The sequence below is a fragment of the Trachypithecus francoisi genome, unplaced genomic scaffold (assembly GCF_009764315.1).
Source record: "Trachypithecus francoisi isolate TF-2019V2 unplaced genomic scaffold, Tfra_2.0 Lachesis_group7, whole genome shotgun sequence".
Classification (NCBI taxonomy): Eukaryota; Metazoa; Chordata; class Mammalia; order Primates; family Cercopithecidae; genus Trachypithecus; species Trachypithecus francoisi.
In genome coordinates, this window is record NW_022681472.1 from 78,045,724 (window position 1) to 78,072,106 (window position 26,383).

At 44.3% G+C, this 26,383-nt stretch overlaps 1 protein-coding gene, 1 long non-coding RNA gene and 1 other non-coding gene across 14 annotated transcripts in view; 1 reads left to right on the top strand and 2 right to left on the bottom strand.

The window, feature by feature from the left end:
- The window catches only part of TBC1D31 (TBC1 domain family member 31), an 82,139-nt gene extending 66,003 nt beyond the window's left edge, over window positions 1-16,136 (top strand). For 6 of the 12 annotated variants that reach the window (XM_033203251.1, XM_033203256.1, XM_033203249.1 and 3 more), the window contains 5 exons: window positions 3,463-3,603; window positions 5,300-5,494; window positions 7,756-7,894; window positions 13,669-13,764; window positions 15,789-16,136. In XM_033203251.1, the coding sequence (XP_033059142.1) occupies window positions 3,463-3,603; window positions 5,300-5,494; window positions 7,756-7,894; window positions 13,669-13,764; window positions 15,789-15,922 (705 nt within the window). In that variant the 3' untranslated portion in view covers window positions 15,923-16,136. The remainder of the gene's footprint in view (window positions 1-3,462; window positions 3,604-5,299; window positions 5,495-7,755; window positions 7,895-13,668; window positions 13,765-15,788) is intronic. The other 6 variants (XM_033203257.1, XM_033203254.1, XM_033203261.1 and 3 more) reach the window with 2 other exon arrangements.
- Window positions 16,137-21,191: 5,055 nt separating this feature from the next.
- On the bottom strand, window positions 21,192-21,264 carry TRNAM-CAU. Its single transcript has one exon. It is a non-coding gene; the product is annotated as a tRNA-Met (tRNA).
- Window positions 21,265-23,475: 2,211 nt separating this feature from the next.
- On the bottom strand, window positions 23,476-24,818 carry LOC117079443. The gene is made up of 3 exons (XR_004435446.1): window positions 24,538-24,818; window positions 24,193-24,426; window positions 23,476-23,963 (listed from the first exon to the last, which is right to left on the bottom strand). It is a non-coding gene; the product is annotated as an uncharacterized LOC117079443 (long non-coding RNA).
- Between the last annotated feature and the right edge of the window lie 1,565 nt (window positions 24,819-26,383).

The following is a 26,383-nucleotide window of genomic DNA, read 5'->3' on the forward strand; positions in this document are numbered from 1 at the left end:
GTTCAGTTTTCAAGACACTGGAAAAAAGGAGCTTTGTTAATATAAATTTTTATTATTTAGGAAAAATGTTTTGTTACTCATTTAGTGTTGAAACTGTAAGTTTTCACTTCTTTCAGCCCACATAAAAAGTCAGATTTTTTAGCCTGGGCAACACAGCAAGACCCCATCTCTACTAGAAATACAAAGAAATAGCCAAATGCGGTGGTGTGCACCGGTGGTGCCAGCTATTCAGGAAGCCGAGGTGGGAGGATCACTTGAGCCTGGGGGGCGGAGGGTGCAGTGAGCCAAGATTGTGCACTCCAACCTGGGTGACAGAGTGAGACCCTGTCTCAAAAAAAAAGTCATACTTTTAGTTTTAAATTAGTGATAACTGTGAATTCATAATATGTAACATATATGTTTGATAGCCATATTAGGTGAGATTTAAACCATATAGCATCCATTTACACCTATAACACTTTTAAAGTCTCCACACTGAATTTCTTTTTTTTTTTTTTTTTTTTTTTTTTGAGACGGAGTCTCGCTCTGCCGCCCAGGCTAGAGTGCAGTGGCCGGATCTCAGCTCACTGCAAGCTCCGCCTCCTGGGTTTACGCCATTCTCCTGCCTCAGCCTCCCGAGTAGCTGGGACTACAGGCGCCCACCACCTCGCCCGGCTAGTTTTTTGTATTTTTTAGTAGAGACGGGGTTTCACCGTGTTAGCCAGGATGGTCTCGATCTCCTGACCTCGTGATCCACCCGTCTCGGCCTCCCAAAGTGCTGGGATTACAGGCTTGAGCCACCGCGCCCGGCCGAATTTCTTCTAGAACTGAGCAAGGGATTTACAGTTTGGCTGAGTCTCACATGATTTGGAATTAGATGTAATTCATGTGGACTAAGCTAAACTTTACTTTTTACTATCTTTTCTTTAGGGGTGGAGGATAGTGGCAATTGAAGAGTATAATTTTAGAACTAACAGAGAATTTGCAAGAAAAATACTAAGAATTTCCAGATATTTGTCTCTCAGATTTTTAAACACTAACATTCTACTAAATTTGCTTTCTCTTCCTCTTTTTCTCTACCTATACACATATGTACACACAAACATACACTTGTTTTTCTGAACTGGTACAGTCCCGATGCTCCTTTACCCCTAAATACTTCAGTGTATATTTTCTAAGACCAAGGAGTCCTCTTATATAACCACAGTACAGTTCTCAAAATCAGAAATTAACATAAGGTGATCTGATATATAAACCTTATTCAGATTTGATCCATTGTATCCAAAATGTCCTTCAGAGCAAAATAAAATCTGAGCTCTCATCCATTGTTTTGTTGTCATCATTTTAGTCTCCTTTGAAATGAGAGATGTTCCTAACTCTTTGTATTTTATGACATTGATATTTTTTGAAACATGTAAGCCAGATAATTTGTAGAATGTCCCTTAATTAGCGTTTGGCTGTTGTTTCTTCATGAGAAGATTTAAGTTATCCATAAGAGTGCATAACTTTAATCTGCGGCATTCCTACAACAGAAGTTATGTTTTGAGATGGAGTCTCGCTCTGTTGCCCAGGCTGGAGTGCAGTGGCATGATCTCAACTCACTGCAACTTCTGCCTCCCAGGCTTCAGCAATCCTCCTGCCTCAGCCTCCCAAGTAGCTGGGACTACAGGTGCATACCATCACGCCCTGCTAATTTTTGTAGTTTTTATAGAGACAGGGTTTTGCTATGTTGCCCATGCTGGTTTCAAACTCCTGGGCTCAAGCAGTCCTCCCACCTTGGCCTCCCAAAGTGCTGGGATTATACACATAAGCCACTATGCCTGTCCTATATTTCTTGTTTTTTTTCAAACAATCATGTGATTGTTTGTTGAAAACTAGACATTTTGAATACAATGCTCCCCAACTTATGATGGGGTTATATCCGGATAAGCTCATCATAAGTTAGAAATATTGTAAGTTGAAAATTCATGTAACACCCTGATAGACCCATCATAAAATAAGAAAATCATTACGTCAACTATGGGACCGTCTGGCATATAATGTGGCAATTTTGGAAATAAGATTGTCTCCCCACCCCAGGGTTTCTTCTTGTTTCTTTGCTTAGTGACTTTTCTGAACTAATTTTGAAAGTCCCTATCTTTTGTTGTATATAGCCACTGATGTCTCTACTCAGGTAGTTTGGGGGTCAGCAAATGATTGGACAGAGATTTTAATAGATTCTTTCAACCAGGAAGCTTCTAGTAGTTGTTGAGGAGCTCTGTGTGCATGTTAGGGCACGCCTTTATCACTCAGCTAGGCAGTTTCTACTTCTTAGATTCCACTTCCTGGTTATGCAAAACCTCAGAGTTAACCAGAAGTGTGAGATCTTAGGTCTTTCTCAGGTCTGAGAACACAGCCCTTAGCATATGCACAGCCTTACACATGCACATGACCTTCCAGGAATCTATCCGAGATTTTTTAAGCTTCCTGTGGACATCTGATTCTCCAGTTTTTCCCGTTAAGCTTTTTGCTTAGCCTATTGGTTGCTCTCCCAAGATCCACTGCCCCAAGCAGCTGAGATATTCAACAGTTTGCTCTAATTGTTTTCAACAACTTCCCCAGGGATAAGACTATTCTGCACTAGGTGAGCTCTGAGTGAGATTTTTAAAAGATGGCCTTAGGAGTGATCTTTCAGGGAACCACCAGACAACTCAAACAATGACAGTTCTCCAGCAATGGTGGTTTGAAGGAGCTCTGTCCAACCCCATTTTGCTTGGCTTCCAGGCTGCTGGTTTTCAAGACTAATGCATAGGCCGGACACCGTGGCTTATACCTGTAATCCCAGCATTTTGGGAGGCCAAGGCAGGCTGATCACTTGAGGTCAGGAGTTCGAGACCATCCTGGCCAACATGGTGAAACCCCATCTCTACTAAAAATACAAAAAAAGTTAACCAGGCCTGGTGGTGGGCACCTGTAATCCCAGCTACTCAGGAGGCTGAGGCAGGAGAATCACTTGAAAACCCAGGAGGGGGAGGTTGCAGTGAACTGAGATCATGCCACTACACTCCAGCCTGGGCAACAGAGTGAGACTCTGTCTCAAAACAAACAAAAAAAAAGACTAATGCATAGCTTGGGAGTGGGGTGGGAACAGGAAAAATGCAAGATGAAATATCAGAGAGCTAGCTGTTTTTACTGAGATTCAGCCATTTTTATAAGTAAATGCTCCCCAGATAGCTCCAAGTCTTTGGTTAATTTCCAGAATGCTGAAAAAGTTCATTTTGACTTTTTTTTAAATCCATGTTCTCAATGCTTTTATGGATGAGAGGATTTCCAGGGGTCCTTACTCTGCCATTTTTGCTGATATCTCCAGTCTTCGCATTTTACTTTGAAAATTAGATGATTGCAGCTTTTATTTGTGTGCATATTACTATTCTGAAAAAAGTTGTTTTTCTATTCTACCATTATATCAATCAGTGATTTTTTTTTTACAAATGATTTTAACAGAATCTTACTGAAAATCAAGCAGCTGTTGCAAAAGAAATGCGAGCAGATGCAGATGCCTATAGACGAAAAGTGGATGTTGAAGAACACATGTTTCATAAGCTGATAGAAGCAGGTGAAACACAGAATCAGGAAACTCAGAAGGTAAAAATACGATCCATTTCGTGTATATGCAGAAGAGAAATGTTCACGTCACCCTCTTAAGAGAACAAAATCGAAATTAAACTCTGTAAAGTTGAATTAGTTTGTTTCTTTGCTTCAGTTGTCACAGTTCCTAGAATCTCACATTGCTTCCTTTTATACATAGGATGTTTACTTCACTGACAATCATATGCATGTCTTTTTCCTACAGTTTGAGGAAATACAAAGGAATTTCCTCAAAGAAAATACAAAGAAATAGTGACTTACAAGAAAATACGAAGGAGTAGTGACTTAGAAGAAAATACAAAGGAATAGTGACTTAGAAGAAAATACAAAGGAATAGTAACTTTACAAATTATACTGTCCTTCTTTTTTTTTTTTTTTTTTTTTTTTTGAGACGGAGTCTCGCTCTGTCGCCCAGGCTGGAGTGCAGTGGCCGGATCTCAGCTCACTGCAAGCTCCGCCTCCCGGGTTTACGCCATTCTCTCGCCTCAGCCTCCCGAGTAGCTGGGACTACAGGCGCCCGCCATCTCGCCCGGCTAATTTTTTGTATATTTTAGTAGAGACGGGGTTTCACCGTGTTAGCCAGGATGGTCTCGATCTCCTGACCTCGTGATCCGCCCGTCTCGGCCTCCCAAAGTGCTGGGATTACAGGCTTGAGCCACCGCGCCCGGCCTATACTGTCCTTCTGTGTTCTGCCTCTGAAATTGTCCCTGAGTTGATTAGGTTCAAAGCATCAGGTCCGTGCCTGGTATGTAAGCCAGCACTTCCAAGTGTATTGTGTGGACTATTAACTATTATTCAATAAGATGGGGGATGGTCAAATAAGTATTGGAAATGCTGTCTTAAAGTGAGGTATTTTTCATGCCAAATTTGAGGATACTGTACATTTGTGAATATTTAAGAAAATTTCCCAGACGTATGTCAGAGAATTTCTTATGGAGTACCCTTTCAGAAATGCTGACTTAAGTGAATTGAAATAGAACTTGAGACTTTCAAAGAAGAGCTTTCTCTATTACCTCTTTAACAAAATGTTAAATGGGCATGTGTACCGGTCTGCTCCTGTTCCGAAAACCAGGAATAGTGTACAGTAGATACCTTCTGTTCTACAACAGTCTCTTAGGTGATTTCCTCAAGATATTCCTTTTTTTTTTTAATAGGCTTTTGTCCAGTCTGTTAAAATGGGCTCTTCTTCAGAGTGCTGAAAACATGGAAATTGTTGAATCTCAACCATCCCCTAGCTGATAAGTTCTTAATCTTGGCTGTAAATTAGAATCACTTGAAGAGCTTTTTTTTTTTTTTTTTTTTTTAAGTATAGAGACTGAGTCCTATTCTGTCACCCAGGCTGGAGTGCAGTGGCACGCTCTCAGCTCACTGCAACCTCCGCCTCCTGGGTTCAAGCAATTCTCCTGCCTCAGCCTCCCGAGTAGCTGTGACTATAGGCGCCTGCCACCACACCCAGCTAATTTCTACTTGAAGAGTTTTTTAAAGGTGCCAGTACCCAGCTGTCCGGTGATGGTTTAATTGGCTTGTGGTGAGGCCCAGACAGCAGCTGATTTTAAACACTCCCAGGTGATGCTAATATGCAGCCAGCGTTGTGAACAACCGCCCTAGACATGTGGATACGTTGAATGGTTATACCTTCATTTTGTATGTTAGCAGTCTGACCTTGTTTCTGAAATGTATAACTTTTTCCTAGGTGATTAAAGAAAATTTGGCAAAGGCTGAACAAGCCTGCCTAAATACTGACTGGCAGATTCAGTCTTTACATAAACAAAAACGTGATGATCTACAACGAAACAGATGTTACCAGCAAGTAGCCAAACTCCTTAGGGAAAACAGAAGGAAAGAAATAGAGAGATTAAATGCAATGGTGGAGCAGGAAGCCAAGAAGGTAAAAATCGTGTTATCAGCTTTTTATTATATCAAGCATTGGTTTTTTTTTTTTTTTTTTTTAAAGAGACAGAGTCTCACTTTGTTGCGCAGCCTCAAAATTCGAACTCCGGGCCTTAAGCGATCCCCCTGCATCAGCCTCCCAAAGTGCTGGGATTACAGATGTCAGCCCCTTTACCCAGCCTAAGCACTGAAATTTTGAAGTAGTACAGAGTCAAATGACAGAAGCATCAAACCAAGTCGTTTTTGCTGGAAAAGATAATCTGATTTTAATAGGTGTTTGTCAGAGAAGTCATCTAATACATCTACCAAAAAATGATGAAGCGTCTTTCTCATTTACATTAGTGTGCTTCAATTTCTCAACTTCCTGGATTTTTATTCTGGCTGCTTGAATAATACTAGTACTTTAATTTAGCTCATTCTTTATACTTTCAATGTAAAAGATGCTGAATACGTAGAAATGGTATGTAGCTGCTAGTAACAAAACCCCACACTACAGTGACTGTGAACAGGATAGATACATAGTCTGGAGGTAGGGAGTCCAGGGTTAGTACTGGGGCTCCAACATTATCAGGGCAATGTCCTCTTTCAGCCTTTCTGCACCTCTTCTTAGTGTATGACTTTCATTTTCAAGGTTACCTTACCATCCAAGATGACTCCTGGAGTTCCAGCCATCACATACACATTGCAGACAGCAGGGAGAAGGGAGTGCACAAGCGCGAATGTTCTGCCTCCCACCTGAGTCACACTCCCTTCTAACTTCTTTCCAGGAGTCCCACATCATATTTTGAGCCACATTTGTCAGCAAAGGATGCTGAGAAAAATAATATTCTTCACAGGGAGCATTATCATCCCAAATAAAATTAAGATTCTATTCCTATCAGTTAATAAGATAGCTAAAAATAAAAACAAAAGATTCTATTCCTGAAGAAGAATCAAAGAATGGAGTCCGAGGAGGTAATTAATAGTATATGTCACACCTGTGTATCTTTTGGTTGATCCTTCCAAAGACTCTGGGATCTGTGCTCTGGAGATATTTTTGCAGGTACCATGGACTTTTGTAAGGACACTGAGGAGCTGGGGAAAGATCAAGATCTAGATACCTGGCTTAATTGCTTCTCTCTGTTGCTGTATCACAGTGTCTATTCTGAAAGCTGGCTTCTTACAGTGTATTTCCTTCAAGTCACTATTCCAGATTCATTTTCCTCCTACCCCATCCCCAGTGGCATGGAGCCTCATCTTATAGCCGTTTCATTCTAGGACAGGAAAGAAGGGCTTGGAGAGGGTGGGAGTAATACCCAGAACCCTGCGGCTGTTCTCAGGAAAACTGGGGTGGAAACTCACATTCTCAACATAAACATTGCTGACACTAGAGCTAGACTGTGTGAAATTCACTGCTGCTGGACTTTGGGTAAAATGGTATTTTTGAGAGTTGACTGAGAATCATTGTAAGGGCCTTTCATGTCCTGCAGAAATCCTTCCTTATGTCTAGTGTCCTGTGTTGTAAAGCTGACTTGACTACTGCGTGGCCTTGGGAAGCTGCTCAGAATCAGCCTCTTCATCAGTAACAAGAAAGGGATGGACATCTGTGATCCTTCCTTGCCCTCCTATTTTGTGATTTTTTAAAAGTTTTTGTTATTTAATGCATTATTTCTATAACATAAAAATAATGTGTTTCCATGTAAAAGCTGTAGCTTTTCCAGAATTTTGGCAAACTTTAGGAGTTGAATTTTAAATTTATTTTAGTTACCTTCTGAGCTAATTTTAAGATTATTATTTCCCCATTTTATGGAGAAGAAAATAGGGGTGAATAGAGATCACTTGACTTCCCTGTAGTCATCATGTGGATGAGAGCTGGGCAAAGAGTTCATTCTCTGAATTTTGTAGATTTTATTATTAAGATGTAGCATTCAAATTAAATAAAATGCAATTGCCACGAATACAAACCTAGCTTAGTCTCATAAGATTTGAGATTTGAAACTTACTGAAATGCATTATTATTTCAGCAACTATTGGGATATAGTTGTATGCTTTGTGGCACTCTGTAGTACTGCGGGTTGGATAAAACCTGCCTCTGCTTTCAAGGCTTCTAATAGCCTTGGGCCAACACAGGCACCCTGATTACCATAACACCAAACAGATCCTACTTGCCATGGGAATATAAAGGAAAGTGGATAGAGAAGACAGAAGGGGCTCATTCCACTGTGAGATGTGTATTACTATACTTTTTATGTAATTTTTTTCCCATTTATTTGAATTTAGTGGAAGGAAGCTGAAGGAAAAGAGTTCTGTTTGAGATCAGCAAAGAAAGCGTCTGCTCTTTCAGATGCATCTAGAAAGTGGTTTTTAAAGCAAGAGATAAATGCGGCTGTAGAACATGCTGAAAATCCATGTCATAAAGGTGAGTGTCTGAGAGGCCTTTCTCTCCATGATGTTACAGATTTATTCTTTTAGTAGGGTCTATTATTATGATTTTTTTTTTTTTTTGAGACAGGGTCTTGTTCTGTCACCCAGGCTGGAGTGTAGTGATGCAATCATGGCTCAGTGCAGCCTCAACCTCCCAAGCTCAAGCAGTTCTCCCATCTCAGCCTCTCAAGTAGCTGGGACCACAGGCGTGCATCCCCACACCCAGCTAATCTGTTAAATTATCTGTAGAGATGAGATGTCACTATGTTGCCCAAGTTGGTCTCAACCTGCTGGGTTTAAACCATCCTCCCGCCTTGGCCTCCCAAAGTGCTGGGATTATAGGCGTGAGCCACTGCACCTGGCCAATGAATGAATTATTGGGATGTATTTTGACACTTCTAGTCAATCTACTGCTCAAGTAAAAGGTAATCACTGGTTACTGTATTTTTGGTGGGAAAGGGTGGGCTGAGGTGGGACTGTTACAAAAACAGAGTCCCAATGGAGGAAAAAGTTTGTGCAGACTGTCCTGTGGAGTTCTGTTTGATTCTGTTGCTCCAAGGTAAAATATGTGCTTTGCCAAAAGCTGGTCCTCAGAACAACAGTATATTCAAGTACCACAGGGAAACTTCTCATAGGATCTGATCCAACATTAGGTTTCAGTACAAGGCTTATAGTGGCATCAACTGAAAAATCAAAATTATAATTTAAAACTCTAAAATACTCTGGAGGCTGAGGCAGGAGGATCTCTTTGAGCCCAGGAGTTTGAGGCTGCAGTGAGCTATTATCATGCCACTGAACTCTAGCCTGGCAACAGACAAGATCCTGTCTCTTTAAAAAAAAAAAAAAAAAAAAAAAGTTTTCCATAAAATCTAGAGTTAACAAGGCACTTTTATTTTACTCTGTTGCCTTTTATAATGTGAATACGTTGCTTTTTAAAATAATAGCTTTGTTGATACATAATTCACATGCCCTATAATTCACCTTTTTTCTTTCTTTTTTTTTTTTTTGTGTGTGTGTGTGAGACAGAGTTTTGCTCTTGTGTCCCAGGCTGGAGTGCAGTGGCGCAATCTCGGCTCACTGCAACCTCCACCTCCCAGATTCAAGTGATTCTCCTGCCTCGGCCTCCTGAGTAACTGGGATTACAGTCCCATACCACCGTGCCTGGCTAATTTTTGTATTTTTAGTAGGGATGGGGTTTCGCCGTGTTGGCCATGCTGGTCTCAAACTCTTGACCTCAGGTGATCCACCTGCCTCAGCCTCCCAAAGTGCTGGGATTACAGGAGTGCCCAGCACCGCACACGGCCTAATTCACCTACTTAAAGTGTATTATTCAATGGCATTATATTATCATGTACTAAAAAATACACTTACAGAGTCGTGCAGCCATCACCACAAGAAAATTTAGAGCATTTTTCAGCACTCCAAAATAAACCCAGTACCCGTTAGCAGTCACTCTCCATTTCCACTCACTCCCCCAAGCCCTCGGCAGCCACTCACTGCCTCGTGTCCATTCACCTATTCAGGAAATTTCATGCAAATGCATGTAATATATGGTCTTCTGTGTCTGGTTTCTTGTACTTGGCATAATGTCTTGAGATTCAACCATGTTGTAGCGTATATCAGCACTTCATTCCTTTTTGTTGCTGAATAATATTCCATTGTGTGGATATTACATTTTTTTTAATCTATTCATCAGTTGATGGAACATTTGGATTCTTTCCAGTTTTTGGCTTCATGAATATGCTGTGTGCATTACTTTTCCATTTCACAAATTTGAAAAGTGAAAATATAGGTTAGGTCATTTAATTATGCCTACTTTTTTTTTTTTTTTTAAGACAGAACTTCACTCCGTTGCCCAGGTTGGAGTGCAGTTGCATGATCCTGGCTCACTGCAACCTCTGCCTCCTGCATTCAGGTGATTCTCCTGCCTCAGCCTCCTGAGTAGCTGGGACTACAGGCGCATGCTACCACACCCAGCTAATCTTTAGTAGAAATGGGGTTTTGTCATGTTACCCGGGCTTGTCTCAACCTCCTGGCTTCAAGTGATCTGGCTACTTTGGCCTCCCAAAGTGCTGGAATTATACCGCACCCGGCCAAATCATGCCTGCTTTTAAAACCCCTCATTACTGCTCATATTTGAGATTTAATGATCCCAGATAGCACCAAGAGTACTTCGGGGAGGTGGAGAAGAGTAGAATGTGACCCTGCACAAATTAAATATTTAAAACCGGCTTACAAAAGATAACAACCATGGGAGCTGTCACTTCTCCCTCACCCTTTCACACTTACCCTTGATTTTGTGTGTGTGTGTGTGTCTGTTTTTTTGAGACGGAGTCTCACTCTGTCGCCAGGCTGGAGTGCAATGGCGCGATCTCGGCTCACTGCAACCTTCGCCTCCCAGGTTCAAGCAATTCTCCTGCCTCAGCCTCCCGAGTAGCTGGGATAACAGGCGCCCACCACCACTCCCGGCTAATTTTTGTGTTTTTAGTAGAGACAGAGTTTCACCATGTTGGCCAGGATGGTCTCGATCTCTTGACCTCGTGATCCACCTGCCTGGCTCTCCCAAAGTGCTGGGATTACAGGCATGAGCCCCATGCCCAGCCTTACCCTTGTTTTAGAAATAAAAATAGAAAATATTTAGAGAGCTATCTATGTAGAAATAGAGAAAGGTAAGAAACTGTAAAAAAAGAAAAAAAAAAAAAAAAAGCGGCCGGGCGCGGTGGCTCAAGCCTGTAATCCCAGCACCTTGGGAGGCCGAGACGGGCGGATCACGAGAGGTTAGGAGATCGAGACCATCCTGGCTAACACGGTGAAACCCCATCTCTACTAAAAAATACAAAAAATTAGCCGGGCGAGGTGGCGGGCGCCTGTAGTCCCAGCTACTCGGGAGGCTGAGGCAGGAGAATGGCGTGAACCCGGGAGGCGGAGCTTGCAGTGAGCTGAGATCCGGCCACTGCACTCCAGCCTGGGCGACAGAGCGAGACTCCGCCTCAAAAAAAAAAAAAAAAAAGCTTTTCTCATCAGTGGTTTTCCTACATGTTTGCCCCTCTGCCTCCATGATGTCTTCCTTCCATGCTAACTAAATCTTTTTGTCAGACCAGTCAACCATGTATATATATATATATATATATATATATATAATATATATATTTTTTTTTTTTTTTTTTTTTTTTTTTTTGAGACGGAGTCTCGCTCTGCCGCCCAGGCTGGAGTGCTGTGGCCAGATCTCAGCTCACTGCAAGCTCCGCCTCCCGGGTTTACGCCATTCTCCTGTCTCAGCCTCCCGAGCAGCTGGGACTACAGGCGCCCGCCACCTCGCCCGGCTAATTTTTTTGTATTTTTTTAGTAGAGACGGGGTTTCACCGTGTTAGCCAGGATGGTCTCGATCTCCTGACCTCGTGATCCGCCCGTCTCGGCCTCCCAAAGTGCTGGGATTACAGGCTTGAGCCACCGCGCCCGGCCAGCCATGTATATTTTTGAACCTTGCTACATTTCACCACTGGAGAGAATTTGATTAATAAACATCCAGTTTTCAAAAGTCTTAAGTTTATGACTGAATGATCTGTCAGTCATTTTCTTAATCAGGGTATATAGATTTAATCAGATTCACTTAATCCTAAAACCAGGAGGCAATCACCTACCATTAAGAAAATGACATTTTTGGGCCAGGCATGGTGGCTCACTCCTGTAAATCCCACCACTTTGGCAGGCCAAGATGGGCGGATCACAAGGTCGGGAGTTTGAGACCAGCCTGGCCAATATAGTGAAAACCTGTCTCTAGTAAAAATACAAAAATTAGCCGGGAGTAGTGGTACACACCTGTAATCCCAGCTACTCAAGAGGCTGAGGCAGGAGAATCGCTTGAACCCAGGAGGCGGAGGTTGCAGTGAGCCAAGATCTCACCATTGCACTACAGCCTGGGCGACAGAGTGAGACTCTGTCTCAAAAAAAAAAACAAAACCCTATCCATGTTCAAAAAATACATATGTTCAAGACCTCACCAATAGTGATTTCGTTCAGTAGGTCTAATAATAGTAATAATTCCGTCGGTAGCTCTAGGGTAGAAACTAGGGAGCTAGATTTTTGTTTTAAAGTTTCACGGGTGAATCTCCCCAGCCAGTGTTTGAAACATTGCTGGAGACAAAAGGAAATCATTCGTTGTTTGACCAGAGATAATATTTACAACATAGCCCTTTGGGAAGATGAACTGAACAGGAGTGGGCAGGTTGAATTTTGGAGGACAGATGAGAGGGAGCTGTGAGATCTCAGCTCTGGCTGGGCACGGTGGCGCCTGTAATCCTAGCAATTTGGGAGGCTGAGGCAGAAGGATGGCTTGAACCCAGGAGTTCAAGACCAGCCTGGGCAACATAGTGAGACTCTGTCTCTGAAAAATAAAGAAACAAAAAGATCTGAGGAACCACACCTGATTCCCGTCTTATCTGTGCAGCAGGTGTAGCAGTGGCCAGGCTGCTTGGGCCAAAATGCTGGTAGACTGGGAAGCTCATGACCTTAGTCCATTTGCTACAAGTATTTTATTTCAAAGTTATTTCTGGCCAGGCGCAGTGGCTCACGCCTGTAATCCCAGCACTTTGGGAGGCAGGCAGGTGGATTGCCTGAGGTCAGTAGCTCGACCTGGCTGACATGGCCAACATGACCAACCTGGCCAACATGGTGAAACCTCATCTCTACTAAAAATAGCCGGGCGTGGTGGCGCGTGCCTGTCATCCCAGCTACTCTGGAGACTGAGGCTTGAACCCAGCAGGTGGAGGTTGCAGTGAGCCGAGATCACGCCACTGCACTCCAGCCTGGGGTGACAGCGAGATTCCGTCTAAAAAAAAAAGAAGTGTTATTTTTTAGTAAAATAGTTCAATCTGCTTTTTCTTTTCTCTGTTCTCTGAACAGTGCAGATTGCAGGCTATGTTTACTACCTCCACCATGTCCAGCCCTTCAGATGTTTGAAGATGACTCCTAGATTCCAGTCCCCCACCAGTTCAAATTAGTCATTTGGTGATTAGTCACATTACCTTAATGACTCATTGAGCTAAAACTGTGAGTTAAAACCATTATCTAAAGCTTTTTAGAAAGGTAAAAGGCAGACATCTTACCGATTCAATGAGACTCCCACATGGAGGCTTAGACGGTAGTGGTGGGAGTAGAAAGGAAGGGACCGTTATAAGCAATGTCAGGATGCAAATGTTTTTAAAACCACCTTGGTGTCATATTGGATGTGCTGCTGTAGGAGTTAGGAAACAGTAAAAACACAGCTGAGGGTGGTGTAAGTTTTGAGATGAGGAGAGTAGTTGATAAAAGTATGGGGAGGCACCAGTGGTTGCTAGGGCACTGCTCTGCCTGCTCCTCTAAGAAGGTTTCAGGTAAAACTTGCCTGTGGCTGGCTCTGATTGGCTGAATGTTTTCATGAGGCCCTGCCTGGCTAAAACCAGTAGTGATCAGCTCATAACTGTTTCCAGGGAAGCTTTGCTAATCACATTTCATAATCTCTATCTTAATATCCATATGTTTGAGTTTGTTGGCTTTTTGTTTTAGCTGGAAGTGTTTTTGAAGTACGTTTTACAAAAATCAGCTCAGCTCTTAATTCTCACTAATGACACTTCCTTGCCTTTTGAATGTTGACAGCATTCTTCTTAAAATAGAAAAGAAAGGAGTTTTTAGCCATCCTTGGTGATTTTAACTTACTAGGGACCATTTGGAATTAGTAAGCCTTTCTACTCACTCCCAAACATCATCTTGATCTCCTCACTTTTATAACAGAAGAACCCAGGTTCCAAAACGAACAGGAGGACTCAAGCTGTTTGCCTAGAACCTCACATTTAAATGCCTCTTCTGAAATGCATCCCTCAACACAGAGTAAGTTGATAAGAAAATTATTCTGCCATTTTAAATTTAACAATATTTAAGCAAAATTGTAGTGTAAATTATGTTTATAGCATGTGGATGCCATTTTCCCAGGGCACTGATAATGAAAATCCTAAAAGGGAGGCAGCAAGATTCTCTCATATTTCCCAGTGGGAAAACTGGGTGCAGACTAAATTCCAAGTAAAGAAAATGTGCTGAATCCACTACAGCCACTCCATTTCTTGAGCACCAGCACTGCTGCCCAAAAACGTAATTGGAGGTTCTAACAGAAGTCTCTAACTAGATTGATAATATGAGATCCATAACTAATTTGACATCCTTGTGAAGAAAATCTCAGCGTTGTTTTTCAAAGCTATTGCATAGTTGAATTTTCTTGACTCTGTTCATCTGGGCTGAGCTCCCTCCAGCAACCATTGAAAACATGCGTCTGCCCTGGGCACTCCGATGGAATTCTGGGCCCTACCAGCAGTAGAGCTGCCAAAGGCAAATGGCTTCTTGCTGACTTTTGACCCCTGGATGTGGTTCATTGGAAGGTTTTGGGTTTTTTTTTTTTTTTTTTTTTTTTTTGAGACGGAGTCTCGCTCTGTCGCCCGGACTGGAGTGCAGTGGCCAGATCTCAGCTCACTGCAAGCTCTGCCTCCTGGGTTTACGCCATTCTCCTGCCTCAGCCTCCCGAGTAGCTGGGACTACAGGCGCCAGCCACCTCGCCCGGCTAGTTTTTGTATTTTTAGTAGAGACGGGGTTTCACCGTGTTAGCCAGGATGGTCTCGATCTCCTGACCTCGTGATCCGCCCGTCTCAGCCTCCCAAAGTGCTGGGATTACAGGCTTGAGCCACCGCGCCCGGCGGTTTTGGGTTTTTTAGAAGGGACAGGGTAGAAACATCTTACAGAAATGTAGTCACAGCATTAGGCCATCCATAAAAAAGCTAATAATCTTCCCAGTAAAGTGTATTAATTTATTCTTAAAAGGGAGGAGGAGACAAGACACTCTGTTAGACTTTCTTTCAACTAATTTTTTTCAATAAAACTGCCATATAGATGAAGCAGAATTTAACAAGATCTTCTGAGTTCTTTTGGAAGAACAAACTTTTATACAATGTATAAAGAAGAGCTTTATAAGAAATATACCTCATACCAAGTCAGGAGATTCCAGTATTGTGTAAAATATTTTTGCTAACTCATATTGTTATATGCATCTATAAATTCTGTACCAGAATATGAATTAAACCAAAAATCATTCAAGAGTCAGATGAAGTATGAGAGATTCTCAGCTATTCTCTATTCTGACATATCAAAACTTAAATTTTTAACTAGATAATTCTAAATTTTAAAATGGTTATTTGGTAACCTTATGTTATTTGGCAGCAAAATACAAAAGCATAAAAGCTGGATTTCTTTGGGAGGAAAAACTGTTTTTCAGAAATTGAAGCTGACTGACTGAATGTGTAACTAAATTTCAGAGAAGTATATTTTTAAGGGCTTTTTTGAAAAAAAAAAATCCAGTGTTCACTAGCCCCTCTAAATCAGTAACACTCATACTTGGACATATTGTAGTATTTTAATCTTGATTCTGAACCTTCCTGGTATTAGCCAATATTAAAAATCATTAGATTTATTTATTTGTATTAACTTATTGGAAAGACAGTCATGGTATATATTTCACAGTATTATGACTTGGAGTACCTTTTCTCAGTACCATTAAGCATCATTGTGAGGAAGCTTACCATTGCAAAAACTCAAATTCTCTCTTAGACCAGCTTTGTTTCTAACTTAAGATTGTTTATATCCCAAGTATTTCAAAGCAGAGAAGTTCTCTGTTAGCATTCATTCAGTCTGACAAATAATTATTTGGCTTGTAAATGGAACCACCTAGGGCCAGGTAATATGTAAAATTTAGGTTTTAGAATTGCATTTCATTATTTATTTTTACAGCACGTTTATCTTTAAAATAAATGCTGTATCATTGCTAACATCAGAAAACTCAGCTTTTCTACATTTTAAATTTCATTTTCAAGTTTCTTTAAATAGAAGAGCAGTAGAATGGGACACCACGGAACAGAATCTTATCCAGAAAGTGAGAAATCTTCGTCAGAGACTTACTGCCCAGGCTCGTCACAGATGTCAAACCCCTCATCTTTTGGCTGCATAGAAGGCACGTCAGCTTGAGACAGTCGAGAGAGAGACCTATTTTGCAATCAGTGACACTGATTTTTAGATTATTTATTTAAAATTCCTATAAAGATCAGCCCTTTGTACAGAAAAATGTGTCTATAAAAATTATGTGTTATTTAATTCTGATACTTTTCGGCTTGTAAATGGCTTATTGTACTTTTTACAATAAAAATGTTTTAGAAATGGTTAAAGCTGTGTTAAGCTTTCAGGTTGCAGGGACCGGCATAAACATCAGTAACTTTAGTTGATAAAGGTTTATCTTAAAGATGAATGGAGAAATAAAGAACAGGAAATGATCTCAACAGCTCTATAGCCTGGACTGAGAGAGAACTCAGCAGCAGGTGGAGAGCACCAGCAGCATGGAGTGGTCTCTATCAGCACCTTCCTGCCCACCCCTGCCTCTGCCAGCGGGACCTCCTCTTTGTCAGGGACCCCACCGGACTCGCAGCATCTCATCTCTGGCCCAGCTCCTTCTGCCCTCTGCCTACTTCTTCTGGCAGCACCGACTGCTCTTCCTCCATCCCTCCGCTTCCTAGCTCCACAATGGGGATGCTTGTGACCTCCCGAACCTTACTCCCTGAAAGGAGGGTAGAAATACTTGATATGAGGATTAAGTAAGATCAGGCAGGCGGAACGTGGTGGCTCACAACTGTAATCCCAGTGCTTTGGGAGGCTGAGGCAGGTGGATCACTTGAGGTCAGGAGTCCAAGACCAGCCTGGCCAACATGGCAAAACTCTTTCTCTACTAAAATTACAAAAATTAGCCAAGTGTGGTGGCACACACCTGTAATCCCAGCTACTCGGAAGGCTGAGGCAGGAGAATCGCTTGAACCCAGGAGGCAGAGGTTGCAGTGAGCCAAGATCATACCACCGCACTCCAGTCTGGGCGACAGAGTGAGACTCCATCTGAAAAAAAAAAAAAAAAAAAAGAGATCAGGCCTAAAAAGTTCCTGGCCCAGTGCTTGACACATAGTAAGTATACAATATGTGGTAGTAATTATTTTCTCTGGTACCACGAAGCATAATCTTATGGTTAATCAAATATTTTCAGCAAAGTGCTTTCTTTTGCCCAATAAGCAAAGTTCTAAAATGATATCCTGGCGTTACACACAGCGTTGGTTTCCCAAGAGTATCTTCCTCAGCCTATTTTCCGTACATTTTTAGGTGGCTGCAAACATATGCCTGCATGGACCAAGCTGGTGTGTGTTTTTTGACAACAGGAATCCCAGGATATAGAATACGTAGAGTGTGATGGAAACTTTGGTAGACTAGAATTGCTTGCTCACCAGAAAGCATTGAAATTCTAAAATTCTGTGATTCTGCCACCCAGAAACAGCTGTCTATTGCAGTTTTTTACCTCTATGTCAGGTCCTCTTTTACTAGGATTTATACCCAGTCAGGTCTGTTTTGAAGCTACACATACCACATACACATACAAAACCCTCTTTTTTATATCTAGAACTGCAGTAGTTAATTTTTGAAAAAAGTTCCTGTTCATCCAGTGAAAGTGCACTATGAATGCTGTCACCCAAATGAAGTTCTTTTTATCACATGCTTCCAGTTTTCTCTGAGCCTACATTTCTCCGATAATCTTGATAAAATCACTGCCTTAGCAGATTTCAGATACTTGGTTGAAGCGCCTCAGTCGTATGTGCTTGGTTGGTATTGCAAAGGTTATCACATTTAATGAAATATATAAAATACATTTCTGATTATTTCTTCCTGCTTCTTGACATTGTATCTTCAATCTTCAATTTCTTTATAATGTGAATTCTCTGGAATTGAATAAGGACTGAACTTGGCTAAAATTCTTGGCTACATTCAAAAAGTTTCTCTCCATTACTCCATTGAGTTTGTTAAAGAAGAGCGGTCCCTATAGGCCTTTTCATATTTATTACATCCATAAAGTTTCTCTCTGGTGTGAATTCTGCAATGTTGGCTAAATGTTGGACTTCAGCTAAATCCCTCTCCACATTTGGCTACTTTTGGAAAGTTTTTTTCCAATATGAATTCAGTGGTGCTAAATAAGTTATTAAGTTGGTTAGGGGCCTTTTTGAATTTATTTACATTCATAGAGTTTTTCTCTAGTATGAATTCTTCCAGGTTGAGCAAGATTTCAGCATTTGCTAAAGGTTTTTCCACAGCCATTGCATGTGGGTCGTTATAGCAGTTGACTACAAGGACTGCATAAGGCTTAATTTATTAATATGGGTGTGCTTATCCAAGAGTCTGGATTTAATGTTTAATCTCATTGTATCAGTCTAGGTTCAGTCAGGAAGCAAACCACACAGTTGTTTGGATGAGGTAAGTTTAATGTAAAGACTTATTAAACTATGATGGGGAGCAACTATGAAGATGTAAAGAGAACTCTGCAGGGTACGTAGGACTGAGGAGAGCACTCAAGTAAGGACAGACTTGGAAGGGAGACTCCTCCCTCCCCCAGGCTTAGGTTCAGACCTGGTCAAAGAAGGTGTGGTTGCAGACCACTAGATATTGGGGAGGGTCTCAGACTTAGCCAGGCCAGGGGTAGTCCAAGTCCCCAGGCAGCAGGAAACAACTCTCCCAGGCACAGACAATCCGAGGCTGGTAAAAATGCACAGGGAGGCAGGGCATAAGGACCCCGCTTGTCAGGGTGGTGTGCAGGCTGGCCGTATCCAGAGGGCCACAAGAAACCACCCTCAGGCACAGGCAAACAGGCCAGCAGGCAGGTACTCAGAGTGCATCAGGGTGGCACTGCTGGTGTGAGGCCTGGAACATTCCAGTGTCCAGACTGGGAAGACTACAGTGACATGGTCATTGGGCCAGGACTGTGAAATCATAAAGCAATTGTGCACACTAGGCACATGGGGCAGAGCACGACTAGATGTCCCCCATGCACACGCACCGCTGGTGGGCCATGAAGCAAGAGTAAGCCCAACAGAACATTGGAGCAAGGAAGAGAAGCCCTGTTTCTCCTGCAGTGTCCCTCAGCACCCTCTATTGACAGCTCAGCATCATGCGCATTGTAAGGAGAAATGCCTCAAGAGCCCAGCCCATCGCTGCAGACCTGAAATGATTGATAACTGCCATGCTCATGCCATTGAAAGTGGCTCCACAGTTTACTTGGTTGGTTAACAGGAATGTGGACTCAATGTTGGCCTCTATCTAATGAGACAGATGCCAGAATTTCCCTGGCATGATGTGGATGCAGGTATCCGAAGGCTCAGGGAAGTAGGAATGTAGGGGTGGATTGATCACATCTGGCCTCCTCACTCACCTCCCAGTGCCATGCTCTGGGTCCAAAAGCAACTTCCTTTATGAAGGCACTGAGCAAGGGAGCACCTACAAATCTGAAAAGCTCTGTGGTGGCTCATGCAACAAGACATGCCGATGAGAGATCCCACCACCGTGGATGTGCTCCCTGGTTTCAGTGGGGATAATGGAGGCAGTAGAGGCCAGGTAGCAGCATTTAATTACCAGACAACCATTTATAGTAAAGGGCAGCAGGGCGGTAGTAGTATTAAAGGATTTTTGGCTACTGATAATTGACTACACTGTCCCTAAGAATGAAATAGATAGGTAGCCTACTAAAATGTTGCTTGAGATACGTAACAGGAAAAACTCCAGACCTGGTAGCCAAAAAACTGACTCGAGTCATCACTATGGAGCGTTATACCTGTCACCCAGTTTCCAGTATGAAAATGATTCCCAGATCCAAAGCCTCTTGATTGAAGGGGAGGCCAGGTCTCCCTGAGGAAGGACCCTGAAGCAGTGCCACATATACGTGCTTATGAGTATTCTTTGACCCTTTCCCAGAGAAACCTCTTGCCATTTACTTGAAGGGTTGTGTACCAGGGAAAAGAAAACAGCCATACCTCCCAGGGATTACTGAACATGGGTTCCGAATTGACACTAATTACTGTGGCCTACCAGTGAAAGTCAGGACTAACGGTGGTCAGTTGATCAAAGGAATCTTGAGCAAAGTTTGAATTACAGAGGGTGAATAGGGCCATGAAACCAACCTGTGGTTATTTTCTGAGTACCTGAATATATCACTGAAATAAACATACATGAAAAATGGCAGAATCTCCCCGTTGGCACTAAGATCCATTGAGTAAGAGCTATTATCCTGGAAAGATTCAAGTGAAAGCCCCTGGAATGTCCTCCTTACCAGGATAGTAAACCTGGCTAGTAAAAAGTTATCACAATTATCCCCAGGGGCTGGGCGCGGTGACTCACACCTGTAATCCCAGCACTTTGGGAGGCCAAGGTGGGCGGATCACCTGAGGTCAGGAGTTCGAGACCAGCCTGGCCAAAGTGGCGAAACTCCGTCTCTACTAAAAATACAAAAATTAACTGAGTGTGGTGGCACCTGCCTGTAGTCCCAGCTACTAGGGAGGCTGAGGCAGGACAATTGACTGAACCTGGGAGGCAGAGGTTGCAGTGAGCCAAGACCATGACACTGCAGTCCAACCTGGGCAACAGAGCCAGACCCTGTCTCAAAAAAAAAAAAAAAAAAATCCCCAAGGAAACTGAAGAGAATCATGCCACCAGCAAAGAGTTGAAAGATGAAGGGCTAGTTACAGCTATTCCATCGTAATTTAATTCGCTATTTGACCTGGGCAGAAGGGAGACGGATCTTTGAGAATGGCTGGGTTAGCAAGAACGTAGGAGGTGAGGACCGCAGTTGCAGCATCTGTTTCAGATGCAGTCTTGACACAGCTCCCTGCATATGGTATATCCCAGCACCTGCATGACCTCCCTGAGACCCCTCTCTCCAGACCTTATCATGACCTGCCATTTCCAGATAGGTTTGGTGCCCACCGCTGGCCTCTCATCAGTGCTGCTTACCCATCCCGCAGCCCCCTCGCCGCCCCACATAGTGTTCCCAGTCACTCCTCCATTAGACGGCCTTGAACCCCGCCGCGCTCGCAGCGCCGTCCTGGACTGTGACCACCCGGACTCCCGCCCTAACCCAGAGCTGTGCGCGACCCCCCGGCGACGGCCAGTACCCAAGGGCAAGGGCAAGGGCGAGGGCAGGTCGGGGAGTCGGGGGCTGCTCCAGGCCCTCACAAGTGCTCTTTCCTGGGCACTCGGGCCGCAGCGCGAGGGTGGTCTTGGCGGGGGTTCTTCTTAACAGGTTCACCAGGTCGCCGGATACTCGTCGCAGATAAGTCTTTTCTCCTTATTTTCAGCCCGGGGACTTCGACCAGCCAACAAAACGTTTTTTGGGGGTGGGGTTTTAAGGACAGCAAACAAAAGTATTGTGCCCCGTGTGAGGATCGAACTCACGACCTTCAGATTATGAGACTGACGCGCTACCTACTGCGCTAACGAGGCACCTACTGAACGTTTTCGGACGGAGAATTATGAGTCCATATGGCTGGTGTACTGCGCATGCTCAGTTTCACTCTTACCACTGCTGTAAATCCCGTACAGAGCACTCGGAATTCTAGTTCCGCTGCTGTCCCGTTTGTCGATTAACACTGTGGTTGGCTTGTCAGTGCCTCGCTGGGTAGCGGCGACACGGAGAAGGGGAATTTTTCCTCCTATTGTGAACTGTTATTTTTGTATAGTGCGTACAAACCGTTTGCACACTCGTGAACGCATGAAACACTTATTAGGCACCTACTGTGTTCCCGGCCCTGTGCTAGGTGCTCAAGGAGTCGGGCGAAGATGCATAATGATTGGAAAACACACACACACACACACACACACACACACACACACCCTTCCTGTGGCCAGTGCCCTGTGGCACACTTGAGCTGGTTCTGATTTTTCTTCCTTTTTTTCTTTTTGCTATTCAAACAGGACTTCAGGGAATAACCGTGGAAGCGGGGAGTTAATAATATGTTAACTAGGAGGCACGCTCTCCTTTCCCTTTCACTCCTCTCCCCTTCCTCCCAGCCCTTTATATAAGCTCATTTGCCTACATTATTGCTAAAGGAAACTTCGTGCCCCTATCATACATGGAAAACAGGTAAGGGTTTTTCCCTAACACATGTTCAGATAAATACATAACTATTATAATTTTTAAAAAGACTCTTCCACGTACTGTCTAAAATCAGCCAGACTGTGGCACACTGAGGATTTATAAGTTTCGCTGTATGTAAATTTCACCTTATAAAAAGGAAATTAAGACAGAACTCTGGGCAAGGCCGGGCGTGGGAACCCCTGGGGGGAGTGTGCGGACGCCCGCGGGTCTGGATGCCTCCCGGGGAAAGGACGAGTGATGGACAGGCCGACGGAAGGACAGGGAGTCGGGAGAAGTTCGTGTGGACCTAGGTGGGTGTGCGGATATTCACGGCACAACTCTATCAACTTTTCCGTTTGTCTGAAGTTTTTCCTTAGAAAATATTGGGGGAGGAATTTTTTTAATCACCTAAAATTTGAGAGATATGGTGGGTTGTTAAGGGGGCAAAGGGCAGTATGAGTACAATCAGGTGGGGACATATCATCTTGACAGCAGACACCACAATTGCTGAGGGTAGAGGAAGGGGAATCTCAGAGTGGATGGGGGTGTGGCCTGCTCGACCTCCCGGTGGGAGAAGGACTGGGAGCTGCCGGCCGGTGGCCGTGGGGCGAGGAAGGAGGAGTTGGAGGTGGGGCAGGTTGCCGGGACCCCAGACTCGGAGACTGACACCCAGTCCTCGGGAAGCTCCTGGATCCCACGGTCTATGGGGGGAAGCCCAGGACTTCTACCAGCCTTGGGGAAGCGCGCATCCACGCGTCCCTGCGGGAATCCGACCCAGGGGGCTTGCTCCCTGGTAAGGTTGCTGGGGCATCCTCTGCGGACTGCGGACTGGCAGTGTCACCTAGATCCAGCTGTTTCTTCCAGATCTGCAGGCCCGAGGAGGTGCTGATTGACCTGCGGATTAAATCCCAATGGTCCTGCCTACCACAATTACAAACAGCCCCACTTTCGGGTATAGCAGTCCCACGACTGGCAAGCTACCCAACATATTAACTCACCACTTCCACAGTTATTCCCTGAAGTCGTATTTGAACAGGAAGAAACAGAAAAAAGGAAAAGGAAACAGCCCAAGTGTACAACAGGGAACTAACTGGTCACAGGCATAATGGTCTGTCCAGGCTGTAAACAAGAAAAAGGGATGCTCTATGTTGTGATATGAAATGAGCGAAGAACACAATTGCAGAACTAACAGAGTGTGAGACTATTTCTGTAGAAAAGGGTAGATGTTTATATCTGCTAGTATTTGCACACAAAAAGCTAAGATCGCTGGACGCAGTGGCTCACGTCTGTAATCCCAGCATTTTGGGAGGCCTAGGCGGGAGGATCACCTGGGGTCGAGAGTTCAAGACCAGCCTGACCAATATGGAAGAAACCCCATCTCTACTAAAAATACAAAATTAGCCGGCCATGGCCGTGCATACCTGTAATCCCAGCTACTCGGGAGGCTGAGGCAGGAGAACCGCTTGATTCCGGGAGGTGCAGGTGGCAGTGAGCCGAGATGCCGCCACTGCACTCCAGCCTGGGCAACAAGAGCGAAACTCAGTCTCAAAAAAAAAAAAAAAAAAAAAGCTGAGATCAATAATTAATACTCTGAGGAGTGGAAACTGTATGGTTGGAGGCAGGGGTGACATGAAGACTCTTTAAAAAAATAAACTTTATTTTCTAAACAGTTTTACAGTCACGGAAATATTCTAAAGATAATAAGAGTCTCCATAAAACTTTCACCCAGGGTTCCCTATTATTAGCATCGGTCGTTGGTATGTGTTGTTTGTTACAAGTAATGAACCGGTGTTGATGCATTAACTAAAGTCCATCTTGACTCGGATTTCCTTAGTTTTCACCAGATGTCCATTTTTCTGCTCCAGGACCTCATCCATGACACAACATTACATTTGATGGTCCTGTCTCCTTAGGCTCTTCTCGGCTGTGACAATTTCTCAGACTCTTCCTGGGTTTTGATGACTTTAACAGTTCTGAGGATACTAGTCGGGTATTTTGTACAATGTGCCTCAATTTTAACATTTGACTGACAGCTTTTCTGGGATGAAGACTTTTCACTGTATACCTTTGAACAGATTTTTAAAAACATACTTGAACTATGTTAATCTATAATCTATTTAAATGTTGACGTACATTAATTTAAAAGACGAACTGTAGGAATTAGAAGAAAAAGGAGGAGAGGAGGGGAGGGAGAGGGAGGAGGGAGTGGAAGAAGGGAAGGAGGGGAGGAGGAGAAGAAAGAGGGAAAGGAAGGGGGCAGGGGAGGAGGAGGAGCAGAAGGAGGAGGAGGCTACCTGGAGGGGCTGGGCTGATTCTGCCTTGGGCCGGGCTTTCCCGGCGACTCCCCGCTCTCAGACCTGGCTGAGCCTGGTGGCCGCCAGGGGACGCTGTGCCGAGGGGTCGCCGCCGCCGCCCCTCAGGTTTCGGCTTTTTCCAAATTAGCCTCGGGACACACCGCGCCACTGCCCGGTGCAGGATACCAGGCCGGATCCCCACGCCATGGCGGATCTCCACGCCATCACCCAGACCTGCTCAGGGAGGGGAGGAAGAACAGGAGTTGGGGGCAGGGGCGGTGTAGATATTCCGCTCCATAAAGTGTCTCCAGCTTTTAAAGGTGTATGTCCCCAATTTTCCAAGACCTTTTGAGTGAATTTTCCAAGAGCCTTTGAGTGGAATGAAACTCACAGCATCCCAGCCGTGGCGATGGGGTCCCGCTCCTGCAGAGTCCCGGCAGGAGCAGAGACTCGGGAGGGGACCACTGGCTGCCGGAGCCCTGCTGGAGTCCAGAACGAGGGCGGTCAGGGTCGCCTCCCCACGGGGTCGCAGGTGAGGGTGTGGGGCCGCGCACAGAGGCTCCTGCAGGCGGTGACCCCCAGCTCTGACTCACAGAGAGTGACTGATGCCGAGGACCCACTGGGGACCCGAGGGCCTCAGCCTGCGCCTGCGCCTGCGCCGGGGCTCCCGGACCAAGACCTTCCGGCCCCCAGGCCTTTGCACCGGCAGTTCTTGGCCTGATGTGTCCTGCCCTCAGGCCCCTCTATAGAGACGGAGATCTCTTCCTTGCCCTCCGTCAGCCAGGTCGGAGGTCACCTCCCCAGCGAAAACCTGATCCCTATTGCCTTCATCTGCCTCCTTCTCCCATTCTCCTCCCCAGGCTGAACGCGCTCCTTCCTCCCAGCTAAGCGCCTTTCCTGCGGTGGCTCATTTACTTCCACTCCTAGAGCAACCTGAAGGGCTCAGTGCTTCAATTGCCCTTCACTTAGGCAAGCGAAACTCAAACTCAAGGTCAGGCGACCTGACCAAGTTCAAACGATCACCGCCCCCCTTCTCAGCAGTTTCCAAATCCTTTTCCTCACGTGCATTCCCTAAAATAATGTTGAAAAACTTCTGTGCATCTCCTCTCATAATATTAAGTTAATATCAAAACAGTTTAATTATAAACAATTGCAAAAGACATAATTACCAGTGTATGTAAATATGACATTTAAAAATATACCCAATGGGCCGGGCGCAGTGGCTCACACCTGTAATCCCAACGCTTTGGGAGGCCGAGGCGGGCAGATCACCTGAGGTCAGAAGTTTGAGACCAGCTTGGCCAATATGGTGAAACCCCGTCTCTACTAAAAAAAATTAGTCAGGCATGGTGGCACGTGCCTGTAATCCCAGCTACTCGGGAGGCTGAGGCAGGAGAATGGCTTGAACCCGGGAGGCAGAGGTTGCAGTGAGCCGAGATCGTGCCACTGCACTCCAACCTGAATGACAGAGTGAGAGTCCGACACACACACACAAAAAGACAAAAAGTACCCAATGACATCTGTATATCCTGTGTATTCCATACAAACCAAAATCTATTTTGAAATATATACAAATATGTCTTCCAACATTTGGAAAGTTTACATTTAATTGCCTCCTTGAACTCATTTCCATTCTAATTCCCCCCACAGAACACTATCCCCTTACAGTACATATTTTATGTTTGAATGCGTTCATTGATCATCTAGCATGCCTCTAAGCAACAAAAAATAGAGTTTATTGGGAGCCCGTTTTACAGAATGGAAAGTGTATCTCTGTGTGTGCATGTGTGTGTGTTCTGGGAGGCGGACCCTGGGCTGACTGAGCAGGGTAGCTTAATGGAAACCTGTTGAGAGTGATTCCTCTTCCCTGGTGCCAGATGGACCCAGGCAGGGAGACCCCCTGGGACACCCAGGCAACTATCCAGGCCCAGGTGATGAAAACATATCCTTGCAGGTGGTTACAGAGAGCCAAAGGAGGGAGCCACATGGAGGCACGTTCCACAAACACAGGACTTGGGCCTGGCTGTCAAGAAAAGCCAGGTCACTCCAAATTGGGATGAGCAATGTCCAGAAACATTCCAGTGCCACTGCCGGGGAGGAAAGCGGGAAAGAGGGACCTGTTCGGAGGAATGCAATAAATTCTGGTTTTGCTTATTTTCAATTGCACGAATAGTATGTACTAATTCTAAAA